Below are 23,471 nucleotides of genomic sequence, written 5' to 3'. Positions count from 1 at the left end.
GTTGGACAAACTTTCCCACTTTCCCACATTGGAAATGTCTGAACAAATCACCATTGTGATTATCAAGAATTGCCTCTAACTGACAGAAAATAAGTAATTTTAGACTTTTCAGTTTCAATGCACATATACTTTCACTTACCCTTTTCCCTTACCCTTGATATTGGTTTTTTATTACAGCTGTTGAGCCAATTTACCCTTGACTGAATTGGTGATAAAACTATTAATTTCAGTGTTTATTTCTGCTTTCACCAGAAAAATGCTAAACCAAGATGTACTTTATCCCCACAGAAAGATGACCATGATCGAGTTTCACTTTTAATTCAAGCCAGAAAGGGCAGAGATTCATCTATGATTTTTTTTTTTTGCCTCATGCAGATATGAGGCAACACAACTGTAAAATCCCTGTAATTACAAGAATTTTAGTGAAGTCCAGCTATTTTGTAATCATGTAAAAGTTGATAAGTGTGATCCATGAGATCACACACCTACAAAATCTTCTAGGAATGGAAGGGTATTTCAAAAGGATGGGACACTAAACAAAATCCTGGTGCTGTTGCTTCCTTTTTTAAGAGGATGTTATTAAGAGTTCTAGGAGGATGAAGAAAGTAGATGATGTAAGTGCACTCCTCAGGAAGATGCCATGATGCCTTTGCCTGTCAGATGTAGGTTTTCTGTGGCCTTTCTCCTCTCCCTGGTGTGTTCCAGAATTTAGTTAGCCATCTTTTTTTTTTTTTTTTTTTTTTTCATTTAAGCAGAGCTAGTTTGAGCATAAAGATCAGAAAACAGGATTTTCCCTTGTCAGTAGCTCTAAATCTAATCAGTTTGCAGCTGTTGTATGGCCACGATGTAACTCTTGAGGGTAAATTCAATTATATTAGGACAGCTGGAGAAGATAACAGCTATCAGTGCTGTTATCACATATCCCTCAGCAGTTTATCCCACACCCACGGCCCGCGGGCGAGCTCTGCGCTCCTGACTAGCGTTATTATTTCAAATAAGCCTCTTAGGCAGCCGCACAATCTGCTATCAAACTCCGGGGCTAATTACAGAACCACTGAATCAATCAGGTGATGATCATCGTGTCCAGCCTATGGCCCGACACCTCCGTGTCAGCCGGACCACGGCACTGAGCCCCCGGTCTGTCCCTGCCCCTGAGCTCCAGGGACGGGGACTGCCCCGTTATCTCCAGCACCCGCCCCATCCCCACCTCACACCGAGTGTTTCTGAGCGAGGACCAATGCTCGATTCCCTCCCGATGAGAGCAGCCGGCGGATGAGCGTTTTCACTCTGAATTACGCGTCCGGGTGGCGGCAGCTTTCGGAGAAGGACCTTTTAAAAAACCGCAAAGCCGCAGAGGGCGAACCCTGAACTCGGGCGGGCACCGCGGCCTTTCCGCCCCCCTCCCCCCCGCGGCGGTGGCCAAGGCGACCCGTAGGGACAGCGCCGTGGCCGCCCCCGGCAGAGCCCCGGCCCCGCTCGCCCGGCCCGGCCCCGTGGCCGCGGAACGCCCGGAGCCGCCCCGGGCCCGTCTTCCGCCGGAAGTGAGCGGCGCGGAGCAGAGCGGGGCGGGCGGGGCGGGGCGGGGCGCGGCGGCCGCGGTCACCGGCCCTCCCCGGGCAGCGCCGACATGGCCCGGCTGCCGCAGAAGGAGATCGTCTACAACAAGCTGCTGCCCTATGGCGAGAGCCTGGAGGCAGAGGCCGCCCGCTTCCTGGAGCACATCAAGGGCAACCTGGCCCGCGCCGTGCAGCTGCAGGAGCTCTGGCCCGGCGGGCTCTTCTGGACCAGGAAGCTCTCGACGTGAGTGCCGGGGCGGGACGGGGAACGGGGCCTCGGGCTGCGAGCGGCGCGTCAGTCCCTTCCCGAGCCGTGCCTTGCCCTGCCAGCCGGGGGCGCCTCCCGCATAACGGAACCGCCGGCTCCCGGCCGGGCCGGGTCTCCCGGCCGCTGTCCCGTCCTTGCCTTGCACAAGGCCAGCGCTTCCACATCGGAAACCGGGACGAAGCTGCCTCCCGCCTCAAGAGCTCGCCTGCCGCCTCTGAAACATAGGAACTCTGCGAGTTAAGCGCTTGTGCGTTTAACTGGTGCTTTTATTTTTAATACATGTATATTTTTTAATGCCTGTTTGGCCACCTGTTTCACCTCTCCCCTTCTTGAGCAAGTTGTGGTTGATACAATCTCCGTGTAACTTCTGCTATAGGGACACGAAGTCTTTCTCAAGACACGCGATTTGTTGGGTCAGTGTTGGCAGGATTAAATTCTGGCTTAATGCTGTGTAAACACCACCGGTGCCCTTGATATCTTGGCTGTGCTCTGGCGTGGGGTAGTTTGTGCTGATGTTTTGGCCGTGCTGTGTGTGCTGGCAAGGTGGTTTTTATACAGATAAACCCGCGGTGATTTCACAGATAGCACCGAGTACTACATAGATTTCTTCTCGGAAATTTTACGAAGTATACACTTGACCCTATTTATTTGGGGCGCTCTGGCACTGGATATGGCATCATATGACGCTGAGTGCTGTAGCTTCAATCAGTAAATTCTGTGGAAGTTTATCATGTTTGTTGCTGAATACTGTGTGTGCCTTCATAGACAGCGTTTCCTCTGTGCTAGAAACAACAGTGCATGTGTGTTTTGAAAACTCACATACAACTTTTCTCCTTACATAAGTCCTTTTTTAAATAATATCAATTGAGACTTTAATATACACGAGTCAGTCGAAGTCTGTTAGGTACGACTGTGTTGGAATGTAAGTGTCTTTCTGTTTCCCAAGAGGCAATCTTAGATAGAATTACGGTGGTGATTGCAAAATGACTCACATGTTTGTGTTATGTGACAGTTTGAACCTGCTTGGAACCAGTTCAACACTGCTTCCCTTCCCACCGCCCCGGCCATCTGCTAACTCATACTGGTTTCAGTGTTACCTGTTGCCTATACCTGTGGTGGAACTTCCTTTTCCCATCGAGTATTTAGGAGTCCCTACTGTGAGAGAGATGAGCTTTAGCTAAACAGGCTGAATAGGCACAGCAATTAATTCAAAGTGTGCCTTAGAATCACCCTGTTACTCACTCTGTAAATGGCAATTGCTGTTACCACTTCAGGCTCCAGGGCAGTGAATTTGGGCTGCTGTGCTGCTTTATGGATCACAGAAAGGTCAGCAGGCTCCAATTTGTGGTTTTCCACCTACACTTTGAAGTTTGAATTCATTTTAAGTGCTTGCAGCTTGTCTGATGCCTGTTAGTACCGAGATTTTCTTTGTGGCATTTTAGATACAGAGAGGCTCTGAGTGTGTTTGATGTGGGTAGGGAAGGAAATAGTGGGCTTAGTGTAAAAAATAAGCTGGTGTAATTAATGTTAGGGATGTGCTGCTGCTCGGTTTGACATGACAGAGTACTTCTAGGGATAAAAGGCTGAGAGAATCGGGATTGTTCAGCCTGGAAAAGGGAGGGCCCGGGGCAATTTAATTGTGGCCTTCCAGTACCTGAAGGGAGACAAAAAAATGGAGGGACTATTTGTAAGGGCCTGGAGTGCCAGGACAAGGAGAATGGCTTCAAATGGCCAGAGGGCAGGGTTAGATGGGATATTGGGAAGGAGTTGTTCCCTGTGAGGGTGGGCAGGCCCTAGCACAGGCTGCCCAGAGAAGCTGTGGCTGCCCGTGGATCCTTGGAAGTGTCCAAGGCCAGGTTGGACAGGGCTTGGAGCAACCTGGGATAGTGGAAGTTGTCCTCACCCATGGCAGGGCGTGGCACTGGATGAGCTTAAAGGTCCCTTCCCACCCAAACCATTCTATCGTTCTGTGAAATACAGAAGCAAAAGTTCAGATGTAGATAAAACACTTCCAGCCCTGTGGTGTTCATGACATTTCAGAATCCAATTTCTGTTGTCTCTTGATAGTCAGGGACTCATCTCCAAATTGACTTGCTCCCTTTTTCCCTCCTGAAAAAAGATATAATTAATAAAATGTTCAGAATCTTCATAATGGCATGATGGCTGATTGGGTTTGTTGCTAATGTCTGAATTGCAAAGGCCAGAATTCTTGCTGTATTCTGTGAAATAATGTATGTCTTTATGGTACAGATACAAATGTTAATACAAATTGGGGTATGTGTACATATGAATGAGCAAAGCAAACAGTGGCATGCAGGTGATACACCTGCATGATATCACCTCTTCAGCGTTTTACAACTCTGTGCTACAGGAGAGAATGAAAGTGAAACTCAGATTTTTGTTTTAAATTAAAAATTTGAGTACTCTTTCATGGTGGCAGCTGAATTATGCATTTTTATGCCACCCACAGCTAGAACCATGACTTGCACATACTTATCTTCAGACCAGCTGTTTCAGCTGTCTGATATCACAAACTGAATAAGGAGAGGGGGACGAAAAGAGGCAGAATAGGAGTTGATCAGACGTAATGTCTGTAAGCTGACTTGAATAAGTCTTTTATGGGTCATTTTCTGTGGTGACACCTGGTTCTTTTGGGATGTGTTTGTGGACTGGTGAGAGAACTTCATCTCCTGTGAGGAGGGTATCTTATGATTTGATGAGGGTTCTGAATCAAGCAAAACTTGCCCCGAAGACTGGCAGTTAAATCTGCAATAATTGCTCCAAAATTCCTCCAGCTTTGTCTGGTAAAAGCTTGTAAAACACTAACCAGTTGTGAAAGCAGAAGAGTGAATCTCGGCTTGCCACAGACTGTGTGGGAAAAGCAGGTTACATCAAAATAATTTGCTTAACTGGTCTTGCTCCATAATTTTTTATGGTCTTTAGGTCAGCAGTATACATTGCCTCAACTTCTCCTTCTGTCATGATTTATAGATTGTTCTAAAAATTAAAAAAAAACTCTAAACATAGTCAATAAATGAGCATATTAATATAATGCAGACAATTCATGGTTACTGTGTGTGGAGTTGACTCTGCAGACACACAAACACACAGATACCTTTCTGTGCTTTCTGCTCCAACAGTCAGGGGTGTGTGAGGAGATGAAGGACTCAGCTGCTGTCCCTGACAATGTTATTTTATGTTCTTGTCAGGTGTAGACTAATAAAATGACATTCAACTGTCTTGCTGTAAGGTGTGGAAAAAAGCAGCTCACCTGTTTGGAAGGAGAGCGACAGGACACAAAGTTACAGTGAGGATGGAAATGTCTCTGTGGGACTTTGCCAAGTATTGTAATCAGTATTCCCTAAAAGTCTTGTTTGACATGTTTCTCTCATCTTTATCAGGGAAACAGAAGCTTTCTTTGGCTGTGTGAGGGATGTGTGTATGCTGTGTACATGAACGTGTGATTTATGTGATCCTGCTGAGCATGATTCATTGCTTTTCACATCATTTATCAAAAGCTGAGCTTTAAACCAGTCATGATCCTGCCCTGTGTGTTAGGGACTGCAGTTGGAGAGCCAGGAATTTAGGGGAGTGTGCTGTTCAGCTTCTGGAGGAGAGGTAATTTTTAACTGTAGCAGGGCAGCCAACATTCTAGGGCACTTTAGGATGGCCACATGATAGGATAGTACACTTCCTAAAAATAGGCCTATTGTACTTGTGGAGGGAGAGATTGGATACCCAGCACTCCTAGATTGGGGAATTGGCTTTATGGGGCTTTTTGGGTTTTTGTTTTGTTTGTTTGGTTTAGTTTGGTTTGGTTTTTTGTTTTGGTTTGTTTGGGTTTTGTTTGTTTGTTTGTTGTTTTGTTTTGTTGTTGTTTTTTAAATCTCCAGAGACTCTGTACAGAATGGCTGGAGTTGGAAACAGAATTTTCACTTCTTAATCATGTTTTTTTATGTTATGTGGGTGTATTTTATTTGTTGGGTTTTGGAGTTTTTCCCCATGTAGCTGAACAATGAAGGACAATAATTTTATCCTTTTTGCAGGATAAGAATTCATAAAACCTCAGAGGAATCAAAAAGGCAGTGGATTTAAGATGTCATCTCAATGTATTATTATCTGCTTTCAGAAGTCTTATCTTTTATTTTGCAACAATTTAGTTCCACAATTTTTTTTTCCTCGCAATAACCCAAATATCTTGAAGAGACACCATTTCTATGATGAACATTATCTATCTGATTAGCCCCTGGACACCCTTCAGGATTCATGAAGTTATGCCTATATTCTTTAATTTAGTAATGGTGATATTTCATCCCTTCTGAAGGGGTGTTCTGAAAATGTTGCAGTTCCCTTCTGACAGATTTTTCTTCATTAATCTTGAGGAAAAGGCTTAGCACCCCTTTCTAGAAGTATTTATTTTGTGCCACTGCCTTAATGCTCAGCTGGATTAATACAAATAATTGACCCCTTTCAGATCTGTCTCCCTTCTCCATAAAGAAGCTGTAAAATATGGGAGCAATTTGGCATCAAATCCTGCTGCTTGGGCACAGTGACATCTTTGTGTTCAGCACACTTCTGTGTACTTTACTCCTTTCTTAATTAAACAGCATTTTGTGTAGCAGAGCTGTTGTTAGCAAATGTCATGAAGGAGAACCAGCCAAACATTTTATTTTCAGCTATATATAGCAATGTTGACAGATAAATTGGATCTCTGTGTTTCTTTGCAGTTAAAAGTTATTTTCCAGGCTTCTTCAGTTTCTTTTTTTTTCTTTTTTTTCTTTTTTTTTTTTTTTTAATCATACATGTTTCACCCATTTTTTCCTTTCCCTGAGGATTCTTTTTGCTTGTCTTTTTTCGGCATGTGAAAAGTGTAGGTGTTCGGCTCTTGATGGTGTAATTCTGTAGGCATGTAGTGTCTCTGGCCAATCTGGATTATTTAGGTTCCTGCAGTGGAAAAGTGGGTTATTCTGTATTTTGTTTGTTTCCTTCTGTGTTTAAAGTAAGTACAACTTGTTGAAATGAACACTTGTGAAAGCACTGCCCATCAAATGTAAACATCCCCCCTTGAACTTGACAGGAAAAGGGAAGTGGAAAGCAGCTTTCTTATGAATCTTTAAGAATAGTCAGAGCAGTAATAAAAAGGGAAGTTGCCTCCCAGCAATTTACAGTTGTGCCACACCTAAAATGCTCTGCTAGCACCTTATATAGGTTTTGCTGGTATAGAATATCTTTCAAGACTTGAAACATGTTTCTTCTTTTCAATCTCAACTTAAAACCAGCAAAGGCTTCTTCTGGAGTGAGTCTGAGGGATCTACCCTTGCTGAAGATAGTGGGACACACCACTAGGCAAAGAAGCTCAGTGTCTGAATCAATTGTTCATCTTTACAGAAAGATACTGGATTTGGGCTTGGCTTGATACTTTTTGAGATTTTTTTTTTAGCTTCTGGATTGTGTCCTGTTCATGAGGTTATAGTATTTGTAGAATCTTAGGGGGCTGTAAACTTTATTTGATAATTCTTTTTCTCCCCCTAATTGCAGTTGTAAATCTTCCTTTGGTGTGTGTCTTCAGGTTCTTACTTGTTGGATTGAGAACTAGGTTTTAGTTTTGTTTCACTCAACAGCAAATCAAAGAGATTCTGGCTCAGATCTTGGATAAAATGGATGTTTTAAAGTATTTCTGACTCCTCTTGTGTTTGGTTTGCAGATACATCCGACTGTATGGGAGAAAATTCAGCAGGGAGGATCACGTGCTCTTTATCAAACTATTGTACGAGTTGGTGACAATTCCAAAGCTGGAGATCAGCATGATGCAAGGATTTGCCCGCCTTCTGATCAACCTTTTAAAGTGAGTAGAGATTTCTGCTGACTGTGGAAACTTTCTGTCTGAGAGCAGTTGATCTCTTGCTCAATGTTGTACCTCTCGTGTGGCAGAGTTCTTATAGGTTACTTCACTTATCTGCCCTGTACAGTGCTGGTGGTTAAAGGGTTCTCTTGTGCAAATGTCATTCAGAGCTTTAGGAGTGGGATGGAAGTGGAAGAATGCCAGTTTTCCCCCATCAGGAAAACCAAGCAGCTCAGAGAGCCAACTGGCTCATGGCTCAATAATGTTTATTTCACTTAGTCAGGAAAAATCTTGGCAGTGTCACTTGTGCTGAAGGCTGCCAGAGGCCACCCTGGTCCTGCCTGGCCTTCCTGCAGTTCGTGCCAAATTGGGAGCAGGGATGGGGATGTTCCCATGTGCAGTGTGTCCATGTCAGTATTGAATCCTGAAGTGCTTGGTGTTTTGTTTCCTATTAGGAAAAAGGAACTGCTTTCCAGGGGTGATTTAGAGTTACCATGGCGACCACTCTATGAAATGTTGGAAAGGATATTATACTCCAAAACAGAACATCTGGGATTAAATTGGTTTCCCAAGTAAGTTCACATTTTAAAAAATTTGATACGCCATCAGTACCTGCTTTAAAGTACTTTGTAATGTGCTTTTAATATCTGGAATTTGATACATGGGAATTATTCTGTTTCTATTTTCAGGAGGCACCTTTCAATAATTGCATGCAGGGCTACACTGAATCATGTATCTCCTTCTGCCTGTGGCTTGTGTTTGTCATGCTGTTTCTTTCTTTATGAATGTGATTAATTTTTAAATACACTGAAACAGAGGTCTTGCTCAACTTATTTTAGGGTCATAATCCACAGTTTAATAAATTTAGTACAAAATATTTAACAGTATTGTTGCAATTTAACCTCAGCTGGTAACCAAGCCTCTCATGCTGCCCTTCCTGGTGGGGCTGGGGAGGGAACTGGAAGGGTAAAAGTGAGAAAACCTGTGGGTTGAGCTAATGGTGGGTAATAATGTGAAGAAAATTAGCTTACCCCAACCAAAACCAGCACAGGTACTAAGTTAAATGTACACTGTTCTCTTCTGTAACACAGTAAAGTTGTGGGGGAAAAGATAAACTGTCTTTCAGTATTTGTCCTGTAATCATTCCCAGGATCTGAAGTCCAGGTAAAAATGAGTCTGCACTCCAAGAAAAGTGAATTATTTCCTGTAGGAAAAACACGTGTTTACTCAAAATGAAGCCAGGATAGAGAGAAATAATTTCTTTTTTCCAGTTAAGAATTTCAGACGTGTTCTGCTGATTTTCAAAATGAAAACTTGTTTACTTTGCTTTCTATGGACAGTCAATCCCTCTCCATTTGTAGATTTTCAGACTTAAATTTTTCATAATTATCCTAGTCAGAGAAGGTCCTGCTCTATAAATTACAAATTATAAAAGCAAGCACATGGATAATGTATTGTCTTTGGTTGAATTGAAACTTTATGTCAAGAAATGCAGGTGAAAGTGTTTTATTTCCTCTTAAAATAATAATTTTCTGAATGATACTGAAGCACTGCCACTGATTCCTGAGGGGAAGGTCCGGTTGCTGATAAGGAACATGAACAGGAAATATATGTAGAATTTCTCTTGTGGCTGTGAACCTGAAAAAATCAGTTTGCTAAATTAAATTATTTTGGTAATTGTAGGAAAAATGTGAAAGAGCAGAGCCTCCCTTGGTTTATTTTATTATTTTATTTTTGTACCTGCACACGGTGCTGTGGGGGGATGGTGTTGAGTAGCTGCTCATTGTCTAGTGGGGAGGAAACTTTTCCAGGACAATAAAGGATGTTAAGCAGGAAGGAAATTTCTGTTGTGATGATCTGACTGAAGCATTCAGCTTTTATTAACTTTATTCCATGTCAGAAACTCCATGCAGTGCAATTCCTTCTCATATAGTGCTCATCCTTTTTTGAGGGGTATCTTTTTGGTGGAAGTCAAGGTTTTAGAAGCTGATTTGTAGCTGTTTAATTTATCTCCTGTTTTAATTGAATTTTATTTTTGTTTACATTCAGTTCTTACCTACCAGGCTGGTCTTCACCTAAAACAGTTGTGCTTAATGTATTACATAGGTGGTAAGAATGATTCTCTTTTTTTTGAGCTATGGCCAATGTCCCTTCTTGCATGTTCTGTTGGACTGTAACACTGTCACACAGGTGGAATTCTCTGCATAAATAATTGTATTTGGAAGGCCAGTGTTAACCTGACACCACTGGTTATGAGAATGTCGCACTGGATGTAAACCTTGCTAACTGGGGACCCAGGCAGAGTGTGTGGAGTGGCTCTTCAGGGCTCGGTTCTCACTAATTGAACCAGCAAATATATTTCAGGGGTTTAAATGAGAGCTAAATTTTCCATTGGAGCATTGTTGTGTGTGATTGTGGATAAAATCACCATTGGTGCAGGAGGACATTATGGAGTGAAGGTACCTTCCTCTTAAATCCAATGAAATTATGGGAGGTGCTTTATCAGTGAGGTAATGGCTTCTGGAAAATCCACTCAGCAACAACCTTGGGGCTATGAAGAGCTTCTGTGTCAACAATTCACTGGGAATTTTTGTAGGGAAACAGTCTCAGGAGTTTTGGTGTATGATAAATGCAGAAAACTGGTAGAAGTGGCAGTGGGATTGCAATGGGGTTTGCTTTGTTTGTTTTTTGTGTTTTTTTTTTTTTTTTAGAAACAAGGGCTTAGTTGTATTAATCCAGTGAGAGATGGCTCACTCTAGCTAGGAAATCACTAAAATAATTTGTGAAACTGTAGCTGGTTGCTCTTTCCATTGTCTCAATTTAATTTAAGTGGTGGAGTGTCCACTTCAGGATTAGACTTTATCTTCGGGCCTTCTGAAAAACTGAAATTTGTCTTACTGATTTTTGATAATATTATAGTCAGCTCTCATGTTATATGTTAATAATTTTAACTGAAACATGTTTCTCTGTGTAAATGTAGGGGGGAAAAAAACAATTTGCAGATCAGTATGATCATACCCTTTCCGAAAGAAGACAATAATCCTGTAGTGCCAAAAAAGATAACAGTGATAGGTGTTAAAAGTGGTGTTGGGTGTTCTTTAATGTATCTCCCCAGCTGCTTTGTCCTGTCCTTTCTTAATAGTCTCCTAATGGGAATATTCCAAGATGTCTCCTATAGCTGGGCTGTACTTGAACATTCTCTTGAATGGAAGTCCTTTGGGTACAAAATTGTGTCACTATTGCTTTTTGTTTTCTGGCTTCCTAAATTTGTAACCAAGAGAGAGGAGAGAACATCCCAATCTTTGTCCTTTGCTCTCTCACACTGACAAATGCTGAGCTCTAACAAAAAAATCAATAATTTTAAAAATGTGTTGATCTCTGGCCTCAGTGTTTGTTAAAATTTCTGTCCTTCAGGTTTTCCTTAGTGAGAGCTGACTTGAGTGGAGTGATAGTCTGGGGAGAGCTTGTTTGTTTTTGTCACCCAAACATTTATCATGTGAATTTTTAATGCTCTTAAGGAACGTGCTGCTTCATGCTTTATTTATCTGCTCTTGGAACAACTGTTATCTTTTTTCCCAACTCCTTCAAGGACAATATTCACTTGATCCCAGGATCTTCCTGCAGAGTTTGGTTTTATTTTTGTTTAATGACTGGTTGGCCTTTCAACATTTCAGAGTCAGTTTGCTTGAAATTTTCTTTCTGGGAGAGGTCCTGAGTTGCATAACATATACATAATTTTGCATCTTTTAGGGCACTCAAGCAGTGCTCTGAGGGCTGAGTGGGATTTTCCTGGCTTGCATTGAGTGTTGAAGGGAATTGGTGATTTATCCATTTTTTAATTTCTCCTGGCTGTAAACTCCTGAGATCAGTTTACTTCATTTGGGACTGGAGAGACAATAAGTCATGTTCAGTATTTGTGTGTCTCAAAATTAATTGATCTTGGTAAAATTCTAAAGGTGATATATTTGCATGATCATTTTCTGAGCAGAAAAGCATTGTTTAACATTCTTTTGGGATGATGAATGAAAGGGTGCAATATATCTATTTCTAGAGAAAGCATATCTAAAATATGTAAGAATTTGTTTTGCCAGAACTTTTTTTTTCATTCAGGGAAGGTTTTTGGGTAGAAGTGCAAGTTAGTCTTGAGGTGGTTGTGTAACACATGGAAGGTTTGAAGAACGTGACAATTTACTACCTTTGTGTTGGTTGATCACTCTCTGCTCCCCCTCCCTTTTATTCTTTGAGTTTATTCTGAGATTTAGTCTTTTTAAAGGTTTGATAGCATCCTGTGACAATAGGTGACAATAGGTGTTGAAATGATTCTCAAATAAGTGTTCTTGCTGTGGATGAAAGCACTTTTAAAATCAGCTGTTAATTGGGACTCCAATGAAACAACCCTTGATTTGCAGACAATTCATTTCTTCTTAGAGCCACTGGACAAAGCCCAAAACCACATTGAAAAGGACAAATATGGTGTTTGAAGCCTAAAAACAACAAGTTGCCCTTATTTATCTTACAAATATTCATGAATTGCACAAACCGATTTTCCTGTTTTCATCTCCCCTAGAAGTCACTTTGCTGGTTGGTTGTGGACAAAATGCAGGATGTCACTTCCATGAAATGACAGTAATTCTTCACTTAAATGCAGGAAATACCGGAGTAGTATATAAAAAATAGGACTAGGAGTTGAGCAGAGTGATTTTAATCGTTACAGTTAGGTCTGTGGAGAAGGCAATTAGCTAATGCATGTTCAAAGAAGACCTCTAATTGCATCAACATTATCTTAAGCTTGGTACAGAAAAGTCAGCAAATGGTTGTTTATTTTATGCTGTCTGTGAAATTTAGTAATATATTATTCCTAACATTTCCTTTTCTCATATCAGTTCTGTAGAAAGTGTTCTGAAAACACTCGTGAAGAGCTGCAGACCGTAAGTGTTTCTATAATGATTTATTTTTTTTAAAATCGTAAATAGTCATTTAGGCAGGAAGTGAAGAATGTTTAAAAGACCCCACTCTACCTGTCATTGCTTGGCTACTGTTAAAAAGTTTGGGATGGAGAGTAGAGACTTTGTGGGGTTTCTTTTTCCTTTTAACAGCCTTGGCCGCAATAATTCTGTTGTATAAAAAATGTATCTAATATGCATTTTAAATACTGCACTTCATGCACGCTTAGTGTGTTTTAAAAGAAATTAAATCACCAGTGTTCCTATAATGTTTCTATAAATGATCCTTGTGCCTGAAGTGATATTTTTTTTTAATATTGCATCAAAAATGAGTAATAGTTGTTTGATTTGGACCAGCCTTCACAGTGAAATGGTTTTGCATTGTACAGATTCTTCTCTGGTTCAACAAGACAAGAATCCTTTTAATTGGTGCTCTTGAAATGATGCAGCAGAATGTCATTGATTTACCTCTGTTTTGTGAAGGTTTTTGGAGGTGAGGGCTGCATGCCCATGGCCCCTGGGCACATGGTTTTACTCTAAAGTGAATATTTATGACAAATTAATAGCTAGTTTCCAATATGCTTAAAAAGAGTCAAACTTGAAAGCCAAGTCTGTGGTATATTCAGTCGTTTCCTTGTTTTCAGGTATTTCCCGGAAGATGCCACTGCGGAAATGCTGGACGAGTGGAGGCCTTTGATGTGTCCCTTTGATGTGACCATGCAGAAGGCCATTACCTACTTTGAGCTCTTCCTGCCCACCACCCTTCCCCCTGAACTTCACCACAAGGGTTTCAAGTAGGTGTCACTGAAGAGTGCTCTGTTCCAAGTGCAAAGAATCGTCTTTTACAGGATGATTTGAAGTCACTGGTGGCTTTCAGCAGCATTTTTGGCAGGAGTTCAAGACAGAAAAACTGTCAACCTGCTTCTTTGTAACCTGCAGGAGTCTTAGTCCCTCTTCCCTACTGAGTAAAGCACACAGCAAATCAAACTAAATTGAATTTTATGGAGTTTGTAAAGGTGCATTTAAGTCACGGACTGGTGTGGAGGGTTTGCATCCTTGGCCTCAAGTGAATTCAGAGAAGGAGCTAATGACACTGGTGACCACTGATCGAAAGGGATAAATTTCACAGTGCAAGGCAGAGGGAGATGAAGTGTCATTTGTTTTTATCTGGTTTACCCGTGTTGGGATGGCAGAGCTGAGGTAGATAAGGAAACTCCTGGAGAGACAGTTGTCTCTGTGTTGTGAAAAGGGGACCAAAAAAGAGTCAGAGGAGAAATAAAGAAAAAAAAGCAAGAACTAAAAGTTGGACTTGGGAATATGCTGTGTGTAGCAAATTGATAAAAGCTACAAAAAAAGCTAAAAATCCCTACTCTTGCTGAATGAATTTCGGGACAGGCGAATTCCTACAACCACCTGGCAAAGTGAGGGATAAATATTCTGTGAGGGAGCTGCTTTCTCAGTGCTAAAATTATTTTGCCTCTGTTTTCTTTCAGGCTTTGGTTTGATGAATTTATAGGCCTTTGGGTGTCAGTTCAAAATCTTCCCCAGTGGGAAGGGGTAAGTATTTGCTTTTCACCTACACTAGAAAAAATCCTCATTTCAATATTCCTACAATGTGCTTGCGAGAAATTGAAGCCAAGCAGCGATATAATGGATTTTTCCCTTCTGCTCTAACTAGTACAAGAAAGCAGAGACAATTTCATTATTGTTAGCAAGCAATTACTGTCTAAATAAATGAGACTGCAGTTGTGCTTGGTGAACACCATCTAATGGCCAGCTCAGGCAGCTTTTCATTCCAGCCTTGGGAATGCTGGCATTTTCCAAGCTGCCTGCTAATACTTGGAATTATGCAAAGTGCAGTTGTGACTTCTAGAAATCACACTTCTGTCCTGTCTTTTAATACATCTTCGGTGGTCCCTAATTTTGAGTAGTGACGTTTTGCCCTCACTGCAATGAGCTGCTGTTGACTTTGAGATAAAATTCCCTTGGGCTGTATCTTCCAAGGCACGTAGTCTGCCCCATCTGTGTGTCTCATTGTGAGGAGATCCAAAGCTGGGAAGTGAAAACCTCCCTCTGGAGGCAGCCCCAGCAACAGCTCAGGTGCTGCTGGTGTCAGCTGAGCTGTGCTTTGGCTTTGCTGCAGTGAAACTTGGCCTATCCCCAGTTCTTTTCCCTGCTCAGTATGAGCATAAGCTCATTGGCCATCTGGCTCTTTTTACTAATCTCCTGCCTGGATATACGAGGAGAACTTCTGTGTATCTGAGGAGAAAGCTGATTTCCAAATCACCGTGGTTGCACATTCCGTGGGTCTTCCTACCTTCCATCATAAATCCAGGGACCCAGCCTTGGGCCCAGCACTTGACAGTTGTCCAGATTCAAACACTGCTGATGCCAAAGCTGGTTTTGAGATTCTATGTTCACTTTTGTGTTTTTCTGATGGTTTCCCCCCCAAAAAAAATCATAATTCTGTCTATTCCTTCTGACAGAATTGTGACAGCCTGTGCTTGAATATCATAATTTAGTTTGTTTCTGTCAAACTGTGTAACAAGTAATCATCAGCATTCTTTCACAAGTTGTCTCTAATATTTTTTTCCCCTCTTCCCCTGTATTCTGACACTTGGCTTGCTTTTCTTTCGCAAAGCTTTCACTTCTTGTTTGCTTTTCTGTCATGTCCACTTCCTAAAGTCAGGTTTATTCCATCAGGCTGGGATGCAGATAATTAGACACATGGGTTCTGACTCTGCAATCCAGTTTAAGCCTCTGTATGCTGCAAGCTTTCCTCAGCTTGCTTTGGCAGGAATTAGACTTGCTGTTTGAAGGGGAGCTGTGGAATCAATTCCTTGTGTGCATAGTAAGGATTTTTTTCCAGTGGGTATTTCCTCATACCAAATTAAAGAGGCAGATCATTAAAGAAAATGTAACCCTTGTCTTCAGGCTGTGTCTGATGTCCTGAATTGAACTTGGGGATTTTCCAAAGCTGTCGTGTCCTTCAGCCTGAGGGGTGGCCTGTTCCTCTGGACTATCTGTCTCAGAATTAGGCAGGATTATTTAAGGCCCTTCCTTTTGGCTTTGTCATCGCTTCAAAATACTGATAGAAGCATCCAGAACCTGGCAGGTCTTTCCTGATATGGAGAAGCTCCTAAAAGCAGACTTGGTGGGTGATGTGCTTTTCATCATCAGGATACAACAGTGAGACTTCATCTCCTTTTTTTTGGTTCAGTCCTGATAACTGTCTTTCCTGAGGACATCTTCCAGTTCTCTTTTGCACTCCTGGGGCTGTCTTCTGGTGATGGAGTGTCTAATTCTTCATGGGCAGTCACAGACTGCCCTCCCAGCTGACAGCTGATGCCTGTGACCTTTACAAGCCATTGATGGGTTTAAACCAAAGCACACAAATGTGACAGCCAGCAGCACACACTGAGTAGGATGGATCCTGCAGGAACTAATTGTCCTAATATTGGGAATATTAGCTAAATATTGGGAAAAGCTAGATGGATGACTTGTTGGAATTTTCTTCTATGTCTCTGTATAAATGCTATTTTAGGCCAGTGAAACATGTCTTGGTGGTTCTGATGAAGCGAAATCTCCCTTCCCATGTGCTTTTAGTGCAATAGGTAGCTTTTATCTTGTGTATGTGAAGTAGCTGGAGGGCTTTGCATCTTTTAATCTCAGTATATTCTAATGAATATTCCCTTTTTTCTGGTTATTTTCAGCATCTAGTCAATCTTTTTGCTCGCTTGGCCACTGACAACATTGGGTACATAGACTGGGATCCATATGTACCAAAGGTAACAGTGCTCATTTCATTATATGCCTTACTTATCTTGCTTGATGGGTTTGGTCTTTTAAAACACCTTTGGATTAGAAAATCAATTTATGTCAATGTTTGGTTTTTTTCCTGTCAGATTTTTACTAGGATTTTGAGGAGTTTAAATCTGCCAGTGGGAAGCAATCAGGTGGTTGTTCCAAGATTCTTAACAAATGCTTACGATGTAGGACATGCAGTCATGTGGATCACAGCCATGATGGTGAGTAACTACTTCATAAAATAAAACAGAAATGAATGCAAAGCTTTAAACATATATTTAAGATGAATATTCCTCCTGCTGAGCTCACTGCAGAAGCGTGGTTTTGGACTTTTTTGCCCAAATTCTCTTGTCAAGTCCATCGTTCTGCTGTCTGTGTGGAATGTGGCTGGAAAGGTTTGTGTCACAGCTGCTGCCTGTGGCATTTGGGAAAGGAACAGGCACCTGTTTTAGTGTGAACTTTGGCAGATGGGATGGAGACAATTTGCTCTTAATGCTGAGCTGAGGATGGAATATGATTTGCTGCTTTGAGGTCTTGCTGTGGGGAGAACACACCTGTGCCTCATGCTGCTGTTACCTGTTCATTTTATCTCGGTCTGTGTGGTAAAATTGTGTGGTTGATTTGTTTCAGGGTGGACCAAGTAAGCTGGTGCAGAAGCACTTGTCTGGCTTGTTCAATGGCATTGCCTCTTTTTACCATCCCTCAAATAATGGGCGCTGGCTGGTGAGTCGAGTGGTTTGGGTGTCAAGACAAGAGCTTTGGTTGGGATTTCAACTTGTCAGCCCTGTGTGCTCTGGATTGTCTGTGGATGTGTGGTGCTTGGAGCCTTGGATTATCAAGATCCACATTTGCCCTGTCCTTCAAATCATACTCCTATTCTCCAAATACAAGACAATACTTGGACAATACTTGTCCAAAACAAGACATCTAATTCGGATATAGCTAGGAAAAAGAAATCAGCAGTTGAAATGAGGCTGACACACACCATGAGTATTACCTGTGTGATGTTGCTCTTTTCTTACTGACCTACTGCCATAATACTAGTTATGAAAATCTAGGATGGGCCTTGGGGCAACTTGGTCTAGTGGAAGAAGTCCCTGCCCATGGCAGGGGTTTGGAACTGGATGAGCTTTGAGGTCCCTTCCAACCCAAACCATTCTGTGATTCTATTAAAAAAAGCAAAAAGCATTTTTAATGCACTGTCTAGTTTGAAACATAATTTTTTTTATGGTGTAACTGGAGGAGTCTTCAGTTAAAGAATGTAAGAATCTCCCTGTGACAGCTGGTGGAAAATAGAAATTAGAACAGCAAGGCTGGTCACAGCAGTGCTAAGGGAGCTTGAACAGGGTATTTGCTTACATGTGAACGTGCAGAGAATGATCCCAAAGATGTCCTAATTACGTAAATAAGCTTGATTCTTGCCTGTATAATTTTTGTGTGATTTTCGTGACTCTTTAAATCATAAGGCAGAGTGCTGGCAGCACAATTACGGATATTTTGGGAAATGAAGTTTGACAGCTAATTGCGAGCATCATATTTTAGAGCTTTTCTGGGTGTTCCCTTATTGTGGTTGTATAATTCCAAGATCTTGCCTTAATCATTTGTTGTTGTGCCCTGAGCAGCTCAGGTTGTGCTGCTGCCAAGCCCCTGACCAGCATTTCTGGTCTGCCCCCAGAACAAACTGATGAAGCTGCTCCAGAGGTTGCCCAGTAGTGTGGTGAGGAGGCTGCACCGCGAGCGCTACAAGAAGGTGACCTGGTTAACTCCTGTCCCTGAGAGCCACAAACTCACGGATCAGGATGTGACAGACTTTGTGCAGTGCATCATCCAGCCTGTTCTCCTGGCAATGTTCAGCAAAACTGGAAGCCTGGAGGCTGCCCAAGCCCTGCAGAACCTTGCACTGATGCGTCCTGAATTAGTAATTCCACCTGTACTTGAGAAGTAAGTTTTGGAGGAACATTGCAACATCTGTTTGCCCTTCCAAATAAATAAATAGGAAAAGCAGTCATATTAAATAATAAATGAATTGCTTGCTATGAATGAATGCCTGCATTGAGAGGAGCTGCTAATACACCCTCCTGAGCAGTCACCTGAGTTGGAATGGGAGCAGGGGAGAACTTGATTTTTTAAATTAATTTGATTTGTTTTGTTGTTTGGTTTTGGATTTTTTTTAACAACTGGCAAGTGGCATAGTTCTGGGAGCTGTTGACAGCTTGTGTGCTTTAGGGTAGGCAGTCCTCAGGTGGCTTGCATTTCTGCTAGCATTTTGTATCACATAGTGGGTGGATCAGTTGAAAAAGCAACTTTGCATCCTTTATTCATAAGCCACCTGGTAGGTTCCAGCTACACGGGATGATTGTGTAGCAATAAGGATACATTTTGTATTTCTGTTTGGTTCAGAGCGTGTTATAGGTGGTTTAAAATCACTGACGTTGCTGACTTCGTAATTGCCAGACCGTGTGCCCCAGTGAAATACTTGGTTTGTACTATTTCTAATGCCTTGATGTCTGAAGTTCCTGAAGAAAAATGGTGCTCCTTCCTGCTCCACTGAAAGCTTTCCTCCTAGCCCCCATCTGTGTTCCTTGTTCAGGCTTTTGTACTCTAACAAAACAGCAGAGGAATGAGTTTGATTGAAGAGCTCTTCCCCTGTTCCACACCTCTGACTCAGCTGTTTGTAAAAACTCGATAAATCCACTGTTGTACAAAACATCCCAAGCCCAGCAGTTCCAAGCAGGACAGCAGTGCTGGGTAGAGCTGCCCTTTCTGTTCTGAGGGCAGACCCAACGTCTGCTCTGTAGTTCAGACTATCCCTGGAATGTTTGGCTTGGCTGCAGTTCCAGATTATTTGGATGAGCTGTGCTCTGGGTAATGTAGGGCAAGGGTAGCACTGTGACTCCTGTCTGAACTGGAGGCTCTTGGTAACAACAGGAAGTGTTGTTATGTAGTTTGCTTTAGAAGTGTGAAGTGTTTTTTTTTTAAAAAAAAGGTTTAAAAATCGCAGTAACTTCCCAGTTTTTGATAAAGAGATCTGGGCTTCTTTGTAACATGAAGTAAGAGGTCCCCTCTCTGTTTAGAGGCAGCCAAGGCACGTTTTCACGTTTGCCACAAGAACCTTAGAGCTGGCATTGCCTCCAAGTCCAAACAGGGAAGGCTTTGGATGTGGAGCCCAGGCAGCTCTTAATTTCTATGCTGCAGCTGCTCAGAAGGTCCTTAATCCTGAACTGGTGGTGGATAGCACTGATCCAATGGAAGGAGCATTGTAAGATTACGATATTAAATCTTTTGGAAAATTAGGAGAAAACAAGTTTGGAAACATTAAATTTTTTTTGTCTTTAATGCAGAAATGCCATGTGCAGTCCACTTCTATTTTCTTTGAAGGCTTTAGAAACATTACTGTTACCAGTCTGACTGCCTTCATTTTACAGAACATATCCTGCACTTGAGACCCTAACAGAGCCTCATCAGCTCACAGCCACCCTGAGCTGTGTCATTGGAGTAGCTCGGAGCCTGGTGTCTGGAGGGAAGTGGTTTCCTGAGGGTCCCACACACATGCTACCTCTGCTGATGAGAGCCTTGCCTGGGGTGGACCCAAATGACTTCAGCAAGTGCATGGTGAGTGTACAAATACTGCCTTTTTTAGAAGATAACCAGCCAACTAACTCAAATTTTATGTAGAAATATTTTTAGATTTTTCTGAAAGCAGGTAACTCCAGAATTTATCAGCCTTTTTTTTCCTGTGCAATTTTATTCCTAAAAATTCAATATTACAAGCCTCTTCGGCTCATTTAACAGTGCAAAGTGGTTGTGATAAGCTTTGTAGTGACTTTTTGGGCTGTTCTGAAATACACAATTAAATAGCTTCTCCACAGCTCCTAGAAATATTCCTAGTCATTTAAGATTAAAAGGAAGCCCTTTATCAGTAGGTTTTAATTATGTTGTTATAAAAGTGCATGTTTTCAGAAATTCGTATTAATTGACTTAAAACTGTGTAAGTATTGGGGTTTTGTAGCTATAAAGTTCAGCACAGAATAATGGCTACGTTACTTAAAAAATTGAGACTATATTTACAGTTCTGCCTATTAAGTTTTATATATGAAATATGAAATAGCTGTTGAAGTTTTAGGGTGGAAGAATTGAGCTCTGGATTTATTTGGGTTTTTTTAGTATAATTTCCTTTAGATCCTATACCTTAACTGTAAAAGCTTTTTAATGTGTAGATATAATAACACTCATTAAAGAGCTGTTTGTACCTCTCAACAGATTACATTCCAGTTCATTGCAACATTTTCTACTCTGGTGCCTTTAGTAGATTGTTCATCTGTATTGCAAGAAAGAGATGATCTTTCAGAGGTAAGAGTGCTGGCTTGGTATAAAAACAATCTGTAACTTGGTTTTCAATTAAATTTCTAGCAGTGTATGCAAAGATAGGAATTCTGTTTATTTCTATCAGTGGAGCTGATACCAGTGTGCAAATAAGTTTTAGCAATGGTTCTTAGTCACAGCTTGTTGTAGAGAATGTTAAATTCAGGCACTTAATGTTTTTATGTCAGAACTAAATTGCTCAGGGCCCTGTGTGGTGTCATTTGACCCAAAGCTTTCCCTGCCTTGATGATGTTGGACTCTGTAGTTATTTTAAATAGTGGATTAGACTTTTTTTTCCCTTCATTTTTCACTGCTGTTTACTTCCTAAAGAAACCCCTGCTCTTCTTTAAAGTCCTGCTTCCCTTCCCTGATTGAGATTCTATTGCTTTCCCTCCGGATACTTGCTAATCTCTTCCAGTCAAGAGATAGTAAGAGCATTAGACAATGAATCTTATCCCCCTTATCACCCACACTTGTTTGCTCCTGGGAAACTTTGTTGCTCAGAGAGCTGCAGGTTGCCCAAATTAAAAGATGAATTTCATTGCTCCAGAGCTGCAGTATCAAAAATAAAGAGGAGTTTGTTCAGTGAATATTTAATGTAAATCTCTGCCAGGAGAGCAGGTCTGGCAGCACCCCTGGCACTCGCTGACCTCCTGCTGCAAAGGAGGATCAGGGGTGAGGCCAAAGGTTGTATCCATGGAGGCAGACCTGATTTCACCAGAGAGGTTATTTAAATACACATCCAGGCCAGGAAATTGGGACAGGACAGTGTCAGGAACATGGAATAACTGTTTCATGGAGTACTTGAGTCTGTATGGTGGGAAATGCACTGGAGGATGTTCTCACTTGGACGCTGGAAGTAGTTAATATAGGAAATAAACTTTGTTTCCTTAATAAAAGCCAATCTTATGTGTTTCCTTTGTTGGAAAACTCTAGGTGGAGAGAGAATTGTGTTCTGCATCTGCTGAATTTGAGGATTTTGTGCTGCAGTTTATGGATAGGTGAGTGAGCTGAGGATAGGGGACAGCTTGGCATGAAGAGCTTTATAAAACTTTCCAGTTTCACTTACTAACCCTGTACTTACTGGGTTTATTTGTGTAGATGTTTTGGACTTATAGAGAGCAGCACATTAGAACAAACCAGAGAGGAGACTGAAACAGAGAAAATGACTCATTTGGAGAGTCTGGTGGAATTAGGTCTCTCTTCTACTTTCAGTACAATCCTTACCCAGTGTTCAAAGGATATCTTTAAGGTATGTAGAACATGGGCTTTTCATCTCTTTTAGGAAACTTAATTTTGGGTTGATAACAGCTGATACATTTGAATTCTTCCTTCTTTAGTGAATGTGAACTTCTGCATTTAACCAAGGCAAGGGCTGAGAGGGCAGCTTGAATTCATGCCAGTTTGGTTCATGATTTTATCTACATTCTTACAGAGCTCTCCTGCAAACTGATGATAAACACAAGAAGAAATCATTCCAACAGTTTATTTTATCCCTGTATCAGTTTAGGTTGTGGATTTTCATGTCTTCATAATGCTGACCCTCCCAAGCCCCTGCTTTCCTTTTCTCTCCCCCTTCCCTGTCACTTCTTCAGCTGGGCCAAGGAGTCTGATCAAGGAGCTATGGTTAATGGGATCAGAAAAATTACCTGGATTAAAATAACTCAGAGGGAGTGAGTGGCGAATCCAGGTATATTACATGGACAGCTTCTTTCCCTGGAGTTTGGGTTACCATATTTCTGCTTAAATAAATATATACTTGGAGTTGCCAGGTTTTGTACATTTTGAGCACTGGCACTTGGGTATGATTTTTGTTTGGAATGTTTTGGTAAATGCAGGTCTTAAGTTAATTCTTTGTTGTCATTAAGTATTTAATTTGTACTTTTCCTGTTTGTCCATTATTAAAGTATACATGGGATCTACATTTTATATAGCTGAGCTTGCCTTGCAAGGTATTGGGTGGAAATAACCTGCTTTAAAGCTACTTAAATAGTTGCTACTTAATTCCCTATTTATTTGTTAACTAAGGGATGTCCTGGCTATTCTTCACAGTGACACATGAAATAAGTTTTCCTGTCATCAGCCTGTGACTTATTCCTGGAAAATATTTTCTGTATAGTTTTTCAGAATCACCCTAAACTTATATTAGTCATCAAGAGTTATCCACCTCCTCTCTTCCCAAAGAACATTTCAGGCTTTCCACAAAGCTGCTTTCTCTGTCTCTCTATTCTGATTGTTTTTTTCCACGTGAATTGTGGGTTTTGGTTTAAAAGAACACAGGGTTATAGAGAGAGTGCCTTCTGTGTAACACCAAACATTTTGGGATACCTAATCTCGGGGGTTTTTTTTAAAAAAAGCAACCTCCATCTTTCTGTCCTCATTTTTAGGTTGCCTTGGAGAAGGTTTTTAACTTTGCTGTTTCAAATATATTTGAGACAAGAGTTGCTGGTCGAATGGTTGCCGATATGTGCCGAGCTGCAGTAAAAGTGAGAGAGAATCCTCTTAACTTCACTCCCTCTTTGAAAAATAAAATAGCTAATGCTTCTGCTTTTTCCTATGTAATAGCTATATTTTTTCATGTCAATACAGGTGCCTCTTAATATTATGTCTTCTAAAATTGACTGTTTCCATATAGCAATATTTCAGGATATATATTCAGTAATAATTCATGCAGTATTTATCTTGCATTTATG

At 41.3% G+C, this 23,471-nt stretch overlaps 2 protein-coding genes across 4 annotated transcripts in view; one reads left to right on the top strand and one right to left on the bottom strand.

The window, feature by feature from the left end:
• Positions 1-1,392, bottom strand: part of ACYP2 (acylphosphatase 2) — a 51,321-nt gene extending 49,929 nt beyond the window's left edge. For all 3 annotated transcript variants that reach the window (XM_083858139.1, XM_083858138.1, XM_083858137.1), the window contains exon 1: positions 1,208-1,392. The gene's annotated coding sequence lies outside the window, so the exon portion shown is untranslated. The remainder of the gene's footprint in view (positions 1-1,207) is intronic.
• Positions 1,393-1,602: 210 nt separating this feature from the next.
• The window catches only part of PSME4 (proteasome activator subunit 4), a 42,377-nt gene continuing 20,508 nt past the window's right edge, over positions 1,603-23,471 (top strand). Inside the window, exons 1-15 of the mRNA XM_083856912.1 lie at positions 1,603-1,800; positions 7,529-7,669; positions 8,122-8,238; positions 12,550-12,594; positions 13,254-13,403; positions 14,103-14,166; positions 16,323-16,397; positions 16,515-16,637; positions 17,047-17,139; positions 18,092-18,357; positions 19,842-20,028; positions 20,677-20,766; positions 21,715-21,779; positions 21,880-22,030; positions 23,166-23,264. Of these exons, the coding sequence (XP_083713038.1) occupies positions 1,628-1,800; positions 7,529-7,669; positions 8,122-8,238; positions 12,550-12,594; positions 13,254-13,403; positions 14,103-14,166; positions 16,323-16,397; positions 16,515-16,637; positions 17,047-17,139; positions 18,092-18,357; positions 19,842-20,028; positions 20,677-20,766; positions 21,715-21,779; positions 21,880-22,030; positions 23,166-23,264 (1,839 nt within the window). The 5' untranslated portion in view covers positions 1,603-1,627. The remainder of the gene's footprint in view (positions 1,801-7,528; positions 7,670-8,121; positions 8,239-12,549; positions 12,595-13,253; positions 13,404-14,102; positions 14,167-16,322; positions 16,398-16,514; positions 16,638-17,046; positions 17,140-18,091; positions 18,358-19,841; positions 20,029-20,676; positions 20,767-21,714; positions 21,780-21,879; positions 22,031-23,165; positions 23,265-23,471) is intronic.

This window comes from Zosterops lateralis, assembly GCF_965231275.1.
Source record: "Zosterops lateralis genome assembly, chromosome: 3".
NCBI classification, from domain to species: domain Eukaryota; kingdom Metazoa; phylum Chordata; class Aves; order Passeriformes; family Zosteropidae; genus Zosterops; species Zosterops lateralis.
Note: the sequence above shows the minus strand (reverse complement) of the source record. Positions and strands in the feature narration are given on the sequence as shown.